This window comes from Cibotium barometz, chromosome 64 (genome assembly GCF_041138505.1).
Source record: "Cibotium barometz isolate CiBa-2024 chromosome 64, ASM4113850v1, whole genome shotgun sequence".
NCBI classification, from domain to species: Eukaryota; Viridiplantae; Streptophyta; class Polypodiopsida; order Cyatheales; family Cibotiaceae; genus Cibotium; species Cibotium barometz.
Genome location: NC_141109.1, coordinates 10,602,337 through 10,616,932, shown reverse-complemented (window position 1 = coordinate 10,616,932; position 14,596 = coordinate 10,602,337). Strand labels below are relative to the sequence as shown.

Below are 14,596 nucleotides of genomic sequence, written 5' to 3'. Positions count from 1 at the left end.
ACTTGCTTACCGTGCCTTTTACTGCCACGTCAATGTCTGCATCATCAAAAATTATACAAGGTGCATTTCCACCCAGTTCTAAAGACACCTGCTTACAAACAGTACAAATGCAAAAGGGTTATCCAAAGGTTATTGACAACTTGATTAATGAGAGCAGAAAATACAGTTCACCCAAGTAATCTTACATACCTTTTTAACTGTCCCTGCAGCACCAGCCATGAGTTTCTTTCCTACAGCTGTTGATCCAGTAAAGGTGATTTTTCGCACCTGCACCCAGTAAAAGACATCACATCCATAGCAAATACTACCTAGTGCAAAGATTTGATTTTATTTTTGCTGGCTATTCTGGCTATAAATAGCCCCTAAACCCCACTTTTTCTCATTCTTCCATTAGCAGCACACAGCCCCTCTTAACACACAGACCGCAGCCAGACACCAGCCTCGCAACTCAATAATACATCAACAGATCTTCAATGCCTTCAGGTTACAAAGCTATTAGCAGTTCGAAAAAGAACAAGCTCAGTTTTTGCTCTGTTCATGGCCGCCTTTCACACGGATGGCAAAATGACAAAAATTGTGAAAGTAAAAAGAACTCCTTTATATCCCACAGGTCTCATTGCTAAGGAAATCATCATATCAGCTATGCATGCAGGGTACTTTAAACAATTGTTTTGTGAATATATAAACCATCTCCAGTAGCTATACATACTTTACATTTCAGATGACTACTTTATACCCCTACTGTGAGTCAAATACATAAGAAAGCCAAAACGTCATGGGCGGGAAGACAGCTACAGATCGCGCAACTCCCCCCCTAGGCTTCGCCCCTTCTGTATGCCCTACTCTGCCTGCCTGCATCCCATGCCTTCTTCCCCCCTCCTCTGCTGTTCGCTTTCCACCTCTGCTGCCTGCCCTCCCATATATCGCCCTCCTCTGTTGCCCACTCTTTGCCGCATCACTCTTGGAAAAACTATCACCCTTGGTGACCAATTTCCTGTGTCTGCCTTTGTTTTGCCTTTTTCCTTCAATGCAAAAGCCTATTCACAACCATGGGAAAGATTGGGCCTAGTTTGCTCCTCTTGTAGAAGCAAGCCCACAAGCTCATCAAAAGAGACTAGATCACTACCACCCCTCCTAGAGAGATTAAGAGAGGTGTAAAACCCAAGGTAAGAAGAAGGCAAAGAATTCAAGGTATTTGTAACAAGTTACCTGTAGTCTTTGAAATCTTTGACCTCGGTAACATGCTCTATCATGGAGTCTGTCACCATTTGGCCACCCAATTGGTCCACCCATGCTTTCTCATCTTGTATGTACACTGGACTGGCGTTTATGGCAGTTGTATATGCCGGGGATTAATACCTCTCGTGTGATACTGTGGAATTCGCTTTTTGTTGGGACTTGTGTCTCTAAGTACATGCCCGGAAGAAATGCCTGGTGGTTTGGTGTTCCATTGTCCGGTACATCGTGTACTTGCCTCAAGCACGTCTATTTTGGTATAGTCTCATAAATGGAGATTGTCCATACCAATGCTGCATTGCATAGCATCTTTATAGGCTTCCTTGCAATTGAAATTCCATGCTGTTTTCATGCTTGCTTGACCAATGTGTAGTTCTGGGTAAGGGGATGCCCGCCCGCGAACGGTGTGTGTAAAACAGTCCGCTGACATGGTTATGTGGCATGTGACAGGTGGTGAGTATTGGTCATAAACCTAGCCTTAGGAATCTGTCAAATCCCCATAGGATCTCCTCGTGGAACGCTCCTGGTACAAGACTCGAAACCCGCAAACAAACCAAACAAACAAGACGGGGGTGCAGGCCTGACTCACATCCCAACCTCGACAACCGTGGGCAAGCCCACAAGACTTGGCTGTCCCCACCGAGCCACGAGCTGAGCTAACCAGATGCACGTACCGACCAATCTCTACCTCGTGACGTCTCATACCGCCATGAAGCTGCCCTCGCGGGCCTCGAGACTGCTGCCAGCCTCGGCTGCATGAAGCAGGTGCACGTCTGCACTAGATCTAGACTCCTGACCATAGAGCTCTCACAAAGTCACACGAGACTCTATATGACTAATGACTAACCTTGGCCACCCTTTTATAGGCTCTTGGCCGGTCATCGGACGTCCACACTTGGGCGCCTGCCCGTCCATACTTGGGTGCCCGCCCGTTAGTCTATCCCTAACTCAGCTCGTCAATCAGCCTGCCTAGCTCCAATCTTCTCCAAACCTCGAAGCTAGTCTTGTGTGCGTGTAGCACACGGTAGATACACACTGTGCACATGACATACTCCCCTTCCTCTAAGAGCTCACTCCTGAGCTCACGAAAGAGCCAGGGTAATCTCTCTGAAGAGTAGTCAATGTCTCCCATGTAGCGTCCTTCTCAATACGATCCTTCCACTTGATCTTGTATTGCGTAATAAGCATATTACGCAATTTTCTTTCACGAAATCCAAGAATCTTTTCAGGTTCGTGTGGAACAAATGTCATGTCCTCGACATCTATGATTTCTTGAGAAGTAACTAACTGGTCTGTTCCACCCAGTACTTCCTTAAGTCTACTCACATGAAATATAGGATGAACTTTCACATGAGAAGGCGTATCCAATTCATATGCAACTAAACCAATCGGTCGTGTAATACGAAATGGTCCACAATATCTAGGGGATAATTTCGGAGATCGACCTGTCCACAAAGTCTCGGAATCTTTCGGAACTCGCAAATACACCATCGTTCCTTCAGAGAACTCTCTGGGTGAACGATTTGAGGAACTCAAATTCAAAGTTATTTCCAACTTCTCAAAAATAATTTTCCAAAAATCACTCATAAACTTAAAGTCCCTATCACTGACTATGTCCTGCGGTAACCCATACAGTCTAAACAATTGCTCGATAAACTGCCTTGCTAATTGCGTAGCTGTAATGGTCTTCCGGCTCGGTAAAAACCTAACCATCTTTGTCAAGCGATCTACCACAACCCAAATAGAATCGTGGCCTTGATGTGTTCTTGGCAATCCGATAATAAAATCCATGGAAATACTTTCCCATTTATTACCTGGGATTTACAAAGGATGCAACAACCCAACCTGTCTAAAGCGTTCAGCTTGATTTGCTTGACAAACTTGACACTTGAGAACATAATCTTCTATATACCCTTTCATCTTTGGCCAACAAAAAGTGTGTTTCACTAACGATAATGTTCTGTGTACCCCAGGGTGTCCAGCAGAAGGGGCATCGTGACACTCCTTAAGAATCTTGGACCGAATGTTTGAGATCTGTGATACACAAATTTTGTCATTACGGAATAGTAAACCATTTTGAATCATCCACTGGCCTCCTACAACCTGAATGGTAGGCTGCTCAGTCATCGAGTCTTGGTCAATCAATGAGCTCCCGTCCTGGATCTTCTGCCAAAATGCACCAAAATAACTATCAGTCCTGCAAAGCCCTCTCAATGACTGAAATAAGTCAGTAGAAATCTAGGTGAACGACAAATTATTCACCTCTCTAATTCGACTACGCGCATCTGCAACACTATTCATGGATCCTTTTCTATAACGAATCTCAAAATCAAAATCTTGCATTAATTCAGTCCATCAAGCTTTCCTTCCTCTCAAATCGTCCGTATCACACACATACTTGATTGACTGATGATCAGTCATACCACAAACTTGAAGCCTTATAAATAATGCCTCCAAACCTTGAGAGCGTAAATCACAGCATAAAGCTCCTTCTCAAGGGTTGGCCAATGAGATTGAGTGTCGTCTAGCTTTTTACTTTCAAAAGCAACGGGTCTACCATCTTGAAATAGAGCAGCCCTTATGGCATAGTCACTAGCATCAATTTCAAGAACATAAGGCCTGACTTGGATCGAGTAATGCTAAGATAGATGCTTCCTTGACTTTATCTTTCAAAAGTCTGAAGGCCATATCCAGATCATTATTCCAAGTGATAGGGTGATCTGACTTACGTCCACGACCTTTCAACAAGTCGGTCATCGCTAGTGTGAGCTGAGAGTACTCCTGCACAGATTTCCAAAGAAAAACAACAAAACCGAGAAAAGAACGAGTTGTTTCACTGTTCGCAGTATAGGCCAATCCAGAACCTTCAGAACACGGTCGTAGTCAATGCTCAACCCATCTCTAGTGATCTTGTGTCCCAAGTAAATGATGTCTGTCATGAAAAACTCACATTTACTTAATTTAGCAAATAGTCGATTCTTTCTTAAAATAGTGAAGACAATCGTGAGGTGTCTAACGTGATCGTCAAGAGTACGACTATATATCAAAATATCATCCAGGAACACAACCACAAACTTTTCGAAAAGTTCACGAAAAAGATCGTTCATCATTTGCTGAAAAGTGACGGGAGCATTGGTTAATCCAAAAGGTAATACGAGAAACTCGTAACGGCCATATCTAGTCCGAAAGGCGGTTCTTTCGACATGCCTTTCATGAATACATATCTGGTGATGGCCAGTACGTAAATCTATCTTCGTGAAATATTTCGCTCCTGCTAACCAGTCAATCAGGTCATCTGATCTAGGGAGAGGATAACGGTTCAAAATTGTCAGCTTGTTCAATCTCTTGTAATCTATACACATTCTCCAGGTGTTGTCTTTCTTTCTCCTAAGCAACACAGGTGCACCCCAAGGTGATTTACTTGGACAGATCTAGCCCATCCTCAAATAATCTTCGAGTTGTTTAGCCAACTCATCTTCCTCAGCTTGGCTCATCCTGTAAGGTAGAATACTAACAAGGTGAGCACCAGGGACCAGGTCAATACGATGATCTACTGCCCTTTTAGGTGGTAAGCCTGATGGCAGTTCCTTAGGAAATATATCTTGAAATGAATCAAGTATCTTTTGTAATTCTTTGCTTTCAAGTATCTTTTGTAATTCTTTGCTTTCAAATACACTTGATTCATTGACATCCATAGAAGGTATGAGAAATGAAGAAAGTGGAATCAATACACAATGGAAAGCAATATACAAAGAAGAATCCATGGTAGCCCGACAATGCGAAAAATAGCCCAATTCTTCTTTCTCAATGAATGGCGTTGCGTGGATTCTTACAGAGTGAAAAAAGATACTATACTCGGTGTTTCTATGTTCAAAAGAAAAATATCACTAGACCAATCTATCTAGACTCGAAGAGTCTTAAACCACTCAATCCCTAATAACAAGTCTACATGTTCTAGGTGCATGGTATAGCATTCCAGAGTATCTTTGTAGTCCTGAATCCGGATAGGTAGCATCTCCACCTTTCAATCCGATACTTGCCGACCCGCACGTAGGCGTATCTCATAGGTATGATCGTTGGGTGTCGTATCAAGACCCAATTTCTTTACAAGTTTGTAGTTAACAAAATTGTGTGAGCTGCAAGGGTCTAGAAGAATGTGGATTCTATGGCCATTCACTTCTCCATAAACTCGGAGAAGATCATGCAAGCCAAAAACTTTAGAGTTGAACAGACAATCAGAACATGTACTAGGGCGAGAAAGTAAGGTAACTGACGTACCTGTCAAAGACAACTGGTTAACTGCCTTTGGCTTGGGTCCGGCGTTGGTCTTTGCATCCTTTTGCTTCGGGCACTCGTTACGCATGTGTCCTTTTTCTTCGCAGATGAAATAACGTCCCTCCTTCTTGAGCTTCAAAGCTTTAAGGAGACGTTTCTTCTTCGCTGGTGTCGAAGTTGAATTCTTTGAAGGTTGGTCCAAAGACTTTCCTTCAGCCGTGCTAGCCATTGGTGCGGAGAACTTCCTTTTGTGCTTGTTCCCCTGCTCGGTAACGGGTTTAGACTTGGAAGATACCATTGTATCGTCATAGATACGAGCGGAATGAATGGCCTCGTCCAAGGTTTTGCATTTGTTATTTTTTACCTGTAAACAGTATGAGTCGGGTAAACCGGTTACGAAGAACCCCAAAAGAGTTGTCGGATCCATCTTTGTAGCTCTAAATTTCTGGAGGTATACCTCATAAGTGAGGTTCTGCGAGGTCATGGTCAAAGTAGTAAACCGGGTAACAAGATCATAGTCATCCTCTTTCTTGAGGAATTCTTTCTTGAAGACATCTTCGATCTGTGCTCAAGTCGTTGGTTTAGGGTTGAGTTCTTCCCACCAAAGCAAAGCTTTGCCTGAGAGGAAACCTATTGCTAATTGGATCTTTTTTCCATCGTCATATGGATGGAGCTGAAAATGGACTTGCCACTTATGTAGCCAAGTGTCCACTATCTCCTTGGTACGCTGCTTTTGCTCGCCCCCGAATTGTTCCGGAGTAATGTTGGGGCCTAAAGCAGATGCCAAGGTATCCATACCCGAAAGAGTAGATAGAGTAGTGGTCATTAAAGAGATGGAGTTCTGCAAAGCCTGCATCTGCGCGGTGATTTGTGCTTGACGTTCCGAGGAAGAAGCTTCGAGAGCAACTTTAAATTCTTGGAAATCTGATTTTGACACATAATCATCGAAAAGATTGGCATCGGTATCTTCGGTAGCCGACAGGCCTTCACGTTCGATTAGGGGCTCCAACTCCGATTCTTGGGTCGGCATCATGAAGAGTGCAAGGTGAGAAAAAAATTGATCTTGCACAATAAGAGTGCTAGGAAACTCGAGAGCTTGAGAGCTTGAGAACTTGAGAGATGTGTGGCAAGAAGATAAATATATTATATATATATATTCTTTTTTTTTTAACACCTATAAAGCATAAAGTTTTAAAACCCCTCTTATAAGGTTTAGCCAAAAAAAACGAAAGCAAGGTAGCATAGTTTTTTTTTCTTTTTTTAAAGAAAGCTAAAAAGAACCTTACTGACGGCTTGCTTTTCGAATTTCTGTTGCGCACGACTGTATGCCTGCATGTACCCGTGCATATACTTGGCCGCCTACACATCATAGGGGCGCCTGTGCCAGGCTGTTTACCAGCGCCTGCACACGTGCGCCAGAACAAGTGTAACAGCTCGCCATCGCGACGACTGCAAATAAGCACCAGCCGTGGCTATGCATACAAGGGCTACACAGCTACAGCCGGCAACCTTCTCTCTCTCTCTCTCTCTCTCTCTCTCTCTCTCTCTCTCTCAAATCAGCCAGCTTGATCATATCCTTAGGGATCTTATTAAGGACCAGAAGAAGACATTGGACAGCACCATCACCGCCATCAAGAAGGACTTATTGACGCGCATTGGGAAGCTGGAGGCCGAAGCGGAAATATGGAAGGAAGAGAAGTTTACCATGCAAGAGGAGTGGGAGAAGGAAAAGCTCGCCATGCAGGACGAAATCAACCTTTTGAAGGGCAAAGTGGCATCCTTACGCGATCGTCCACGGGAGAAAGGAGAGACTCTTGAGGTGGACAAAGAGGCAATCACAGAAGAGATCACCAAAACCCTCACCCACACAATCGAGCGACTCTTGATGAAGAGAAGATGCGACGGATCCGGCGCCTCAACATCCGAGTCACAGGGATACCAAAGAGCACTACCTCCACGCCCGAGATTGACGGGCAGAACCTATGTACCAAGCTCGGACTAAAGGAGGATGAGCCCCTCCCATTCACTAGAGTATGGAGGACAACCCCAAAGGACTCCACCAAAGGCAAGGCCTTAGTGCTACAATTCCCGGATGAGGAGAGTAGGATGAGCTTTATGAGAACACACGCTATCTTGAGGAGCTTGCCAGGGGACCCCATCTACTTCGATGATGACCTCACATGGATGCAACTGGAGCACAAAAGATTATGCATGCCGAAGATCAAGGCGGCACGCAAAGAAGGGAAGAAGGCACATTATAGGGATGGTCACATCTATATTGATGGGAAGAGGGTCCAATAGCGCCATCTGGCCTATGAGACACGGAGGAAAGAACATGAAGACAAAGAGATACACATAGCAATCTGGAACTGTAATGGAGTCCTATGGACACATCCAGGGAGACTTGAGGAGGTGATGGAGGGCCGGGATATCATCTTGATGAGAGAGACACATGAGAGCCCGGAGAGGGGCTTACCACGGGTTGAGGGTTATCAGTGGGAGTCAGCTCACCGACAGGGGATGAGACAAGCCACCTCCCGAGGTTCAGGAGGTATTGCAGTGCTTTTCAGACATGGGTTACATGAGCATGTTCGAGTCGTAGCACGAGACTCGGAGGCGAGATACATGTGGATTAGCTTACGCCTCTCGGAGACCAGATGGATTTATATCGCCCTTTGCTACTTTCCTCTGAAGGGGTCGCGGTTGGCCACCACCGATAAGCCGGGTGGACTGTGTCTTATCTGAGGAGATCTTATACTATTCGACACTAGGAGAAGTCTTCTTGATGGGGGACTTCAATGCACGGACTCAGAGCAGACAGTGCGAGATCTATGACTTTGAGGATCCCTTGAGACTAGAGCCGCTAGCTACAGAGGATACAGGGACCACTCGGATCTCCGCTGATGGAGGAGCTAACAGCACTGGATATGGGCAACATTTGCTGGAGCTTGGGGCCCGACACCATCTTGTTATTTATAACGGGATGACTCAGTGGTGGCCAGATTCAGGTGGGTTGACTTGCTTTCCAGTGGGAGCCGGCAGTAGTACAGTGGATTATGTGATGGGATCCCGAGAGGCAGCAGACATGGTGTCTCACTTCACTGTACCACCATGCCCCATTGGGGCGGATCATACATACCTGTCCCTCACTTTCAGGAGCTTACTGGAGACCCACCCACCAATCATACAGCCACCACGCACTATTTTTCACTTCACTCAGGACCTAGCCGAGGTGTACGACTATCATGTTCATGATCAGCTATTTGCCTTAGATCCATCGGCACCCATGGCCATGCTCACCTCCCAGCTCTCACATGTACTGCACTCCGCAGCCGCGAGGAGTTTCCCATACCACCTACAGACAGGACGCCCACCTACATCTGGGAGCATGCCCCAGAACCGATGGTATGATGATGAGTGCACAAACCTTTACCACAGTCTCCGAGTGCAGAGGGCTCGCGGGGAGATCACCCAAGGGCAGGCAGGCAGGAGGATGCATACTCTCACCCGTCGTAAGCGGCGAGCTTATGAGGAGGCTCACTACTGGGACACATATAACATGCTCATGAGCAGAGATGCTGCTGCTACTTGGAGGAGACTCAGAGAGCCCCGTCCTCCCACACCTATTGCCGATCCTCAGACCTGGCAGACATATGCAGAGAGACTTTATGATGTGCCTGCACAGCCCCCAGAGCCATGCTCCACAGTCTCCACCTTCTTCACCCCACCTATGGTTAGGAGGGCCATAGGTCGACTCCAACATGGACGGGCGACAGATCATACAGGATTACAGGGAGAGCATCTCATCTATGCTATTGATACATTGGCACCATTTCTTGCTCATCTCTTCAACAGAGCTCTGTCAGAGGGGTTTCCGGCTGAGTGGACGATGCACACTATTGTGCCGATCCATAAAGCGGGAGATGTACTAGACCCCGGGAACTACAGGACCATCATGATTGGCCATATATTGGCCAAACTATACGGGGCAGTTTTGGAGGCAGAGCTGAGTAGAGGTTGGGGGATTAAGAGCAGCAGGCCAGGCAGGCTTCCGTCGAGCCTTCTCGACCATCGACCACATTTTTACATTGAGGTGCCTGATTGATCAGGCCAAGGCACGGAGGCAACGGCTCTATTGTTGCTTTGTGGATTTCCGCAAGGCATTTGATACTGTGCCCAGAGAGCGCCTCTTTTGGCGACTACAGACACTAGGCATACCTTCAGACATGATGTGGGGCATATACAAGCTAGAGCAGGTCTTTGGGAGAGTCCGATGCCCAGGAGGCTTGTCCGACACAGTTGCTAGCACCATTGGTGTGAAGCAGGGGTGCCCGCTTTCCCCCACGCTCTTTGGGCTCTATATTAATGAGGTGGTCGATTACATCACACAGGGAGGAGGCTCTGGGGTTGAGCTATCAGGTATTACTGTCCATGTTATGCTTTATGCTGATGACATCGTCTTGGTATCCGACACGCAGGTTGGGCTTCAAAGACACCTTGTGGCTCTTGATGACTTCTGCGCACAGCAGGGGCTCACAGTGAACCTTGGGAAAACGAAGATTATGATCTTCCACACATAACCCGCAGTCAGGAGCCACACTACTCTCACATTAGCAGGAGGGCGGGTCCAGGTGGTGAGCTCTTATTTTTACCTTGGCATCACATTTACTAGCTCAGCTGGACGCTTCTCCATGGCTCAGGCAGTCCGAGATAGAGTGACCCGGGGGTATGCAGCTCTTGCTGGCCTTGAGCGTTAGTGTCATCAAGCACATTTTCAGGAACCCCGCACGAAGGGGTGGCTCTTTGATACATTAGTGACACCAGCCTTGATGTATACAGCAGCGGTTTGGGCACCAGGGCTTGCAGCCTCCACATGGGTACAGCTGGAGAGACCACAGATCTTGATGCTCTCGAGGATGATACGCAACAAACCATCCGTCCCGCACGACATTGTTCGAACTGAGTTTGCTCCACCACCTATGGCAGTGGAGGCAGTGTTCCAGACGATCTCCTTTATATACAGGATGAGGGAGATGCCCACGGAGAGATTACCCCGCCAAGCTTTTGAGGCATCCAGATAGCTGGCCGAGGCTGGACACACTGGATCTTGGTATGCACAGATGCTACAGTGGTTCTCACATCATGGGATAGACATTGAGCGGTTGCCACCTTTTTAGTATGATCAGTCTGCTCCACGGGGTTACCTCTCTCTCAATGAGAGGAACAGAGTGATGAGACAGGACATATGGCAGCACTACATACAAGAGACATGGACAGCACCAGAGAGCCCACTACCACCGAAGATGCTGTATTACAGAGACCACTTTATGAGCATCTCAGGGGATGGGTTTATACATCGACCGCGGTACATGGATGTATACATGCCACACAGCTCTCGCGTTGCTATTGGACAGCTACGAGTCTCATCACATCAGCTAGAGATAGAGGCTCGGAGAGCGGCACGGGTTCCTAGAGCTGAGCGGATATGCAGATTGTGCCGCGAGGAGGTGGAGACTGAGGATCACTTTGTATGTAGATGTAGAGCCTACCAAGGGGTCAGAGATAGATAGGCAGGATTGTTTGAGGAGCACTCTTCACTACATCAGTTGATGGAGGCCTCGGACCAGCGACAGCTTGGCAGACTACTACTAGAGCTTCGTAGTTCTCGAGAGAGACTCCTCCAGACACCCGCTCCCACTAGGGGTGGGAGACAGTCCCAGCTCACAGATTTCTTCCAGAGAGCTATGCCAGTGCCAGCTGATGTACCACGTGGGGTGACCGCACAGAGAGCAGACGAATTGAGAGCCAGAAGGAGACCTAGACAGACTAGACATAGAGCACCCCGACTCTGTCACCGAGAGATAGCAGCTATCCGAATGAGACACCAGATGGAGACACAGGAGAGGCTAGCTCGCTTTCATTCAGACTCGGGGTACATGTTCGCGCCATTAACAGCCTCAGCATCGGCGATGTATGATATCTTATATCCCCCTTATGGCACTGGATATGCATGGCATGCTTGTACTACCCCTTCAGCATATAGAGATGCATCTTGCCTTAGCACTCCATCCACATCCCCACCCCTCCTTATATTGTTTGTATATGGGCTCCACCAATCCATGATGATTCACAGTTGTATCCAGACACATGCACACTTTTTCTTTTCTTTCTTTTCTTCCGACACCGGAAGAACATATTTGTATTGTTTTTTGTCTCATAGGGCTGACTTTGGCCTCTCGTAGACATTAATCTCTCTCTCTCTCTCTCTCTCTCTCTCTCTCTCTCTCTCTCTCTTATATAAACAGCCGACAGGCTTTTCTTTTCCAAACCCGTCGAATGTCCTCAACCCTGAAAATTAGCCATGAATGATCAAAGCTATAAGCTCACTCCTAGAGGCTACGATAGATCATAGTACAGTGCAACTTACAAGTTACAACAAGAAGGCAACTAGTTGGAAGTTCAGTACCTCTCATCTATCAAGAGAGTGCATCAGTTAAGAGCCTCTCCAATCCGGTCCATGAACTCGTACAAGAGTCCAAGAGTGCTGCCCTCCATGTCAGTGATGCAAAGAACACTATTGATTGGTTGAAGAGCTCTCAATAAAGCCTCCACCAATCTTCTTGCATCACTCTGCGTGCAAAAGCAACCACCTTCAGGTGCTCATGGTCCTCCCACCTCATCCACTCTCGACTAACCACTGTGCGCATGAGTCTCTATCGGACTCTCACTACCCTCTCAATCACTATGAACATATATGCAAACTTGGTTTGTGAGGGCTTCAAAAGCTCAAGGTCACTATCAGCACGAAACATTGCCAAGACCTTGGGCCTCTTGGTAACAAACTTCACCAAGCTACGTGCAGTGTCAAAGATGTCAGCAATCCACCTAATCTTGGCAAGATCTTCAATGAGCAAGTCTAGGCTATGGGATGCACATGGAGTCCATACAATCTGCGGAAACTCATCCTCTAGCATTCGTCCCATAGAGACACACGTGCTACCATTATCAATGACCACTTGCACTATGTTTTGTGGGCCTATCTCCATGATAGCCTCGCGGAGGTGTGACCATATAAATAATCTTGTCACCACTGTCCCAGGCATAGATGCATCAATGGCATGCAAAAACATAGTGCCCTTGCAAGAGGACACCAAAATATTGTACACATTCCTCTTGCGTATATCTGACCACCCGTCACATAACAATGTGCAACCATACTTGCTTCAAGTGGCTTTTAATGGCTTCATCTCCACCTCCACTTCTTGTTGCTCTCTTCTGAGCTCTTTAGTGCGCAAGGTCTCATAGGAGGGTCCCTCCCACTCACATCCAATGCGGTTGATTGCATCTTTGCAAGAAGTGATTGGCTCGAAGCACCACTATCAAAATACCAAATAACATCCTTACTGTGGAATGAAATCAAAGACATCCTGTTTTGTAGCACTTGGTGTGCCACTATTGCATGTGACCAACAATGTCCACTCCTCATGGATTACATTAGCAGATTGTCCTCCTTTGTCATTAGAAGTGTCAGCTACTACTACTGCATTACTTGCATCTTTCTTCTCTTTTGCCATCTGCTTTCTACATTTATTTATGTAGTGGCCATACTAGTGACAATTGCCCTTCTTTCTAGTCTTGTTGGCATGCCCTTTTTCAGACTAGGAGTCGCTTGGTGATCTCTTTATGGTTCACGCGAGGTACTAAGGGCTGACAGTACATCTGCTTCCGGGACTTTTATGATATGTGTACTACTCACATGGTTTATGGTATCTTTTGACTTGGGTATGGTTGGAAAAAGATTGGGACACTGATCTTTACCATATGGTATTGGATGTACTCATATTTGTGTATGGTAATATTTGTACATGTGGAGCATCTTGCATGTATGTCTGTGATGACACTGCTAATTATGGGTCCTGCGGGATGGCCATATTTTGGAATAGTTGGGACATCACTGTGAGACATGTATATTGCATCGAGTGGATGCTTGGTTTTTGATGACACTTGTTTTGTGTTTATCTTTCTTTGTGGTGTTTTGTTTCCAGTTGGCAGAACTTGGACGTTCTGGTTTCACTATGGAGAGAGGGGTATGTCACCGAAGTGTATGTTTTGCCTCGGTGGAAACCCGAATCCTAACCCTAACCCTTATTTTCAAGATCGTCAAAATGAAGATCTGTTCACACGACCGCGAAGAGCTCGCAACATTGTCTGTTACAGCATCTTCAAATTCAGAAACCCTAACCCTAACCCTAACCCTAATTTTCAAGCTTGACAGAATGAAGATCTGTTTGTGTCATCGTGAGTGCTCGTTGACAGGAGCAACTTTGCCTCTTACAGCATCTTCAAATTCAAAGTGATTTGAGAGATTTTTAGGAGGATAACTTTTCAAAGTTGCTTTTCGGTTGCTTTTTTTAAAGCAACTTACTTTTTAAAAGAAAAACTTGCTTTAAACCAAGTCTAAGCCAGCTCTACATAAGTGAGGCATGGGGGAGGCTGTAGTTATAACTAGACCGTGGGTTTGAGAGGTGGAGGCCAAAGAAGCCTTTACTCACGGGCCTTGGGCACTAGGGCGTGTGTGGGAGTGCTCTTAGCCGAGGATACTTAGAGTGAGACCGGTGAAGTTGTAACCCAACCTAGTGAAGAGTAAAGAAATACCTTTGGGGGCGCTAGAGCAAATTGGGGCCACCACTTCACTTGTGGGGGAGCACTCTAGCTCCCCTTGTCTACGATTTCTCTCTGTTTTCTCTCTCTTCAAGTGATTTAAACTGTCTTTAAGCGCTTGTGTGCGGTGAAGTTTTTGTCTACCGCCCATTAGTTTTATTGAAGGCCAGTTTCAGGAGTTGTCCCACCTTTGGCCTTGTAGACATGCCTTGCCTTTACCTTTGCCTTGAGCAAAAAAATCTTGTTGCCTAATCCTCATTCGTAACCTATTCGTCCGATTTTACTTCTTTTGCAGGAGCAAAGACACAAGCTCATCAAAAGAAAAGGCATTTACATTGCCTTTCATAAGCAACTGGAGTGTTGTAGCAAAGCCGTGATATGAGTCAAACAATGCATTGAGGATGGCAGTGTGACAAGTGATGTG

The 14,596-nt window shown here is 46.2% G+C and overlaps 1 protein-coding gene across 2 annotated transcripts in view; it reads right to left on the bottom strand.

The window, feature by feature from the left end:
- Positions 1-14,596, bottom strand: part of ALDH5F1 (aldehyde dehydrogenase 5F1) — a 196,605-nt gene that overhangs the window by 130,111 nt on the left and 51,898 nt on the right. For both annotated transcript variants that reach the window (XM_086796883.1, XM_086796885.1), the window contains exons 10-11: positions 190-267; positions 11-88 (exon numbers count right to left, since the gene is read on the bottom strand). In XM_086796883.1, the coding sequence (XP_086653009.1) occupies positions 11-88; positions 190-267 (156 nt within the window). The remainder of the gene's footprint in view (positions 1-10; positions 89-189; positions 268-14,596) is intronic.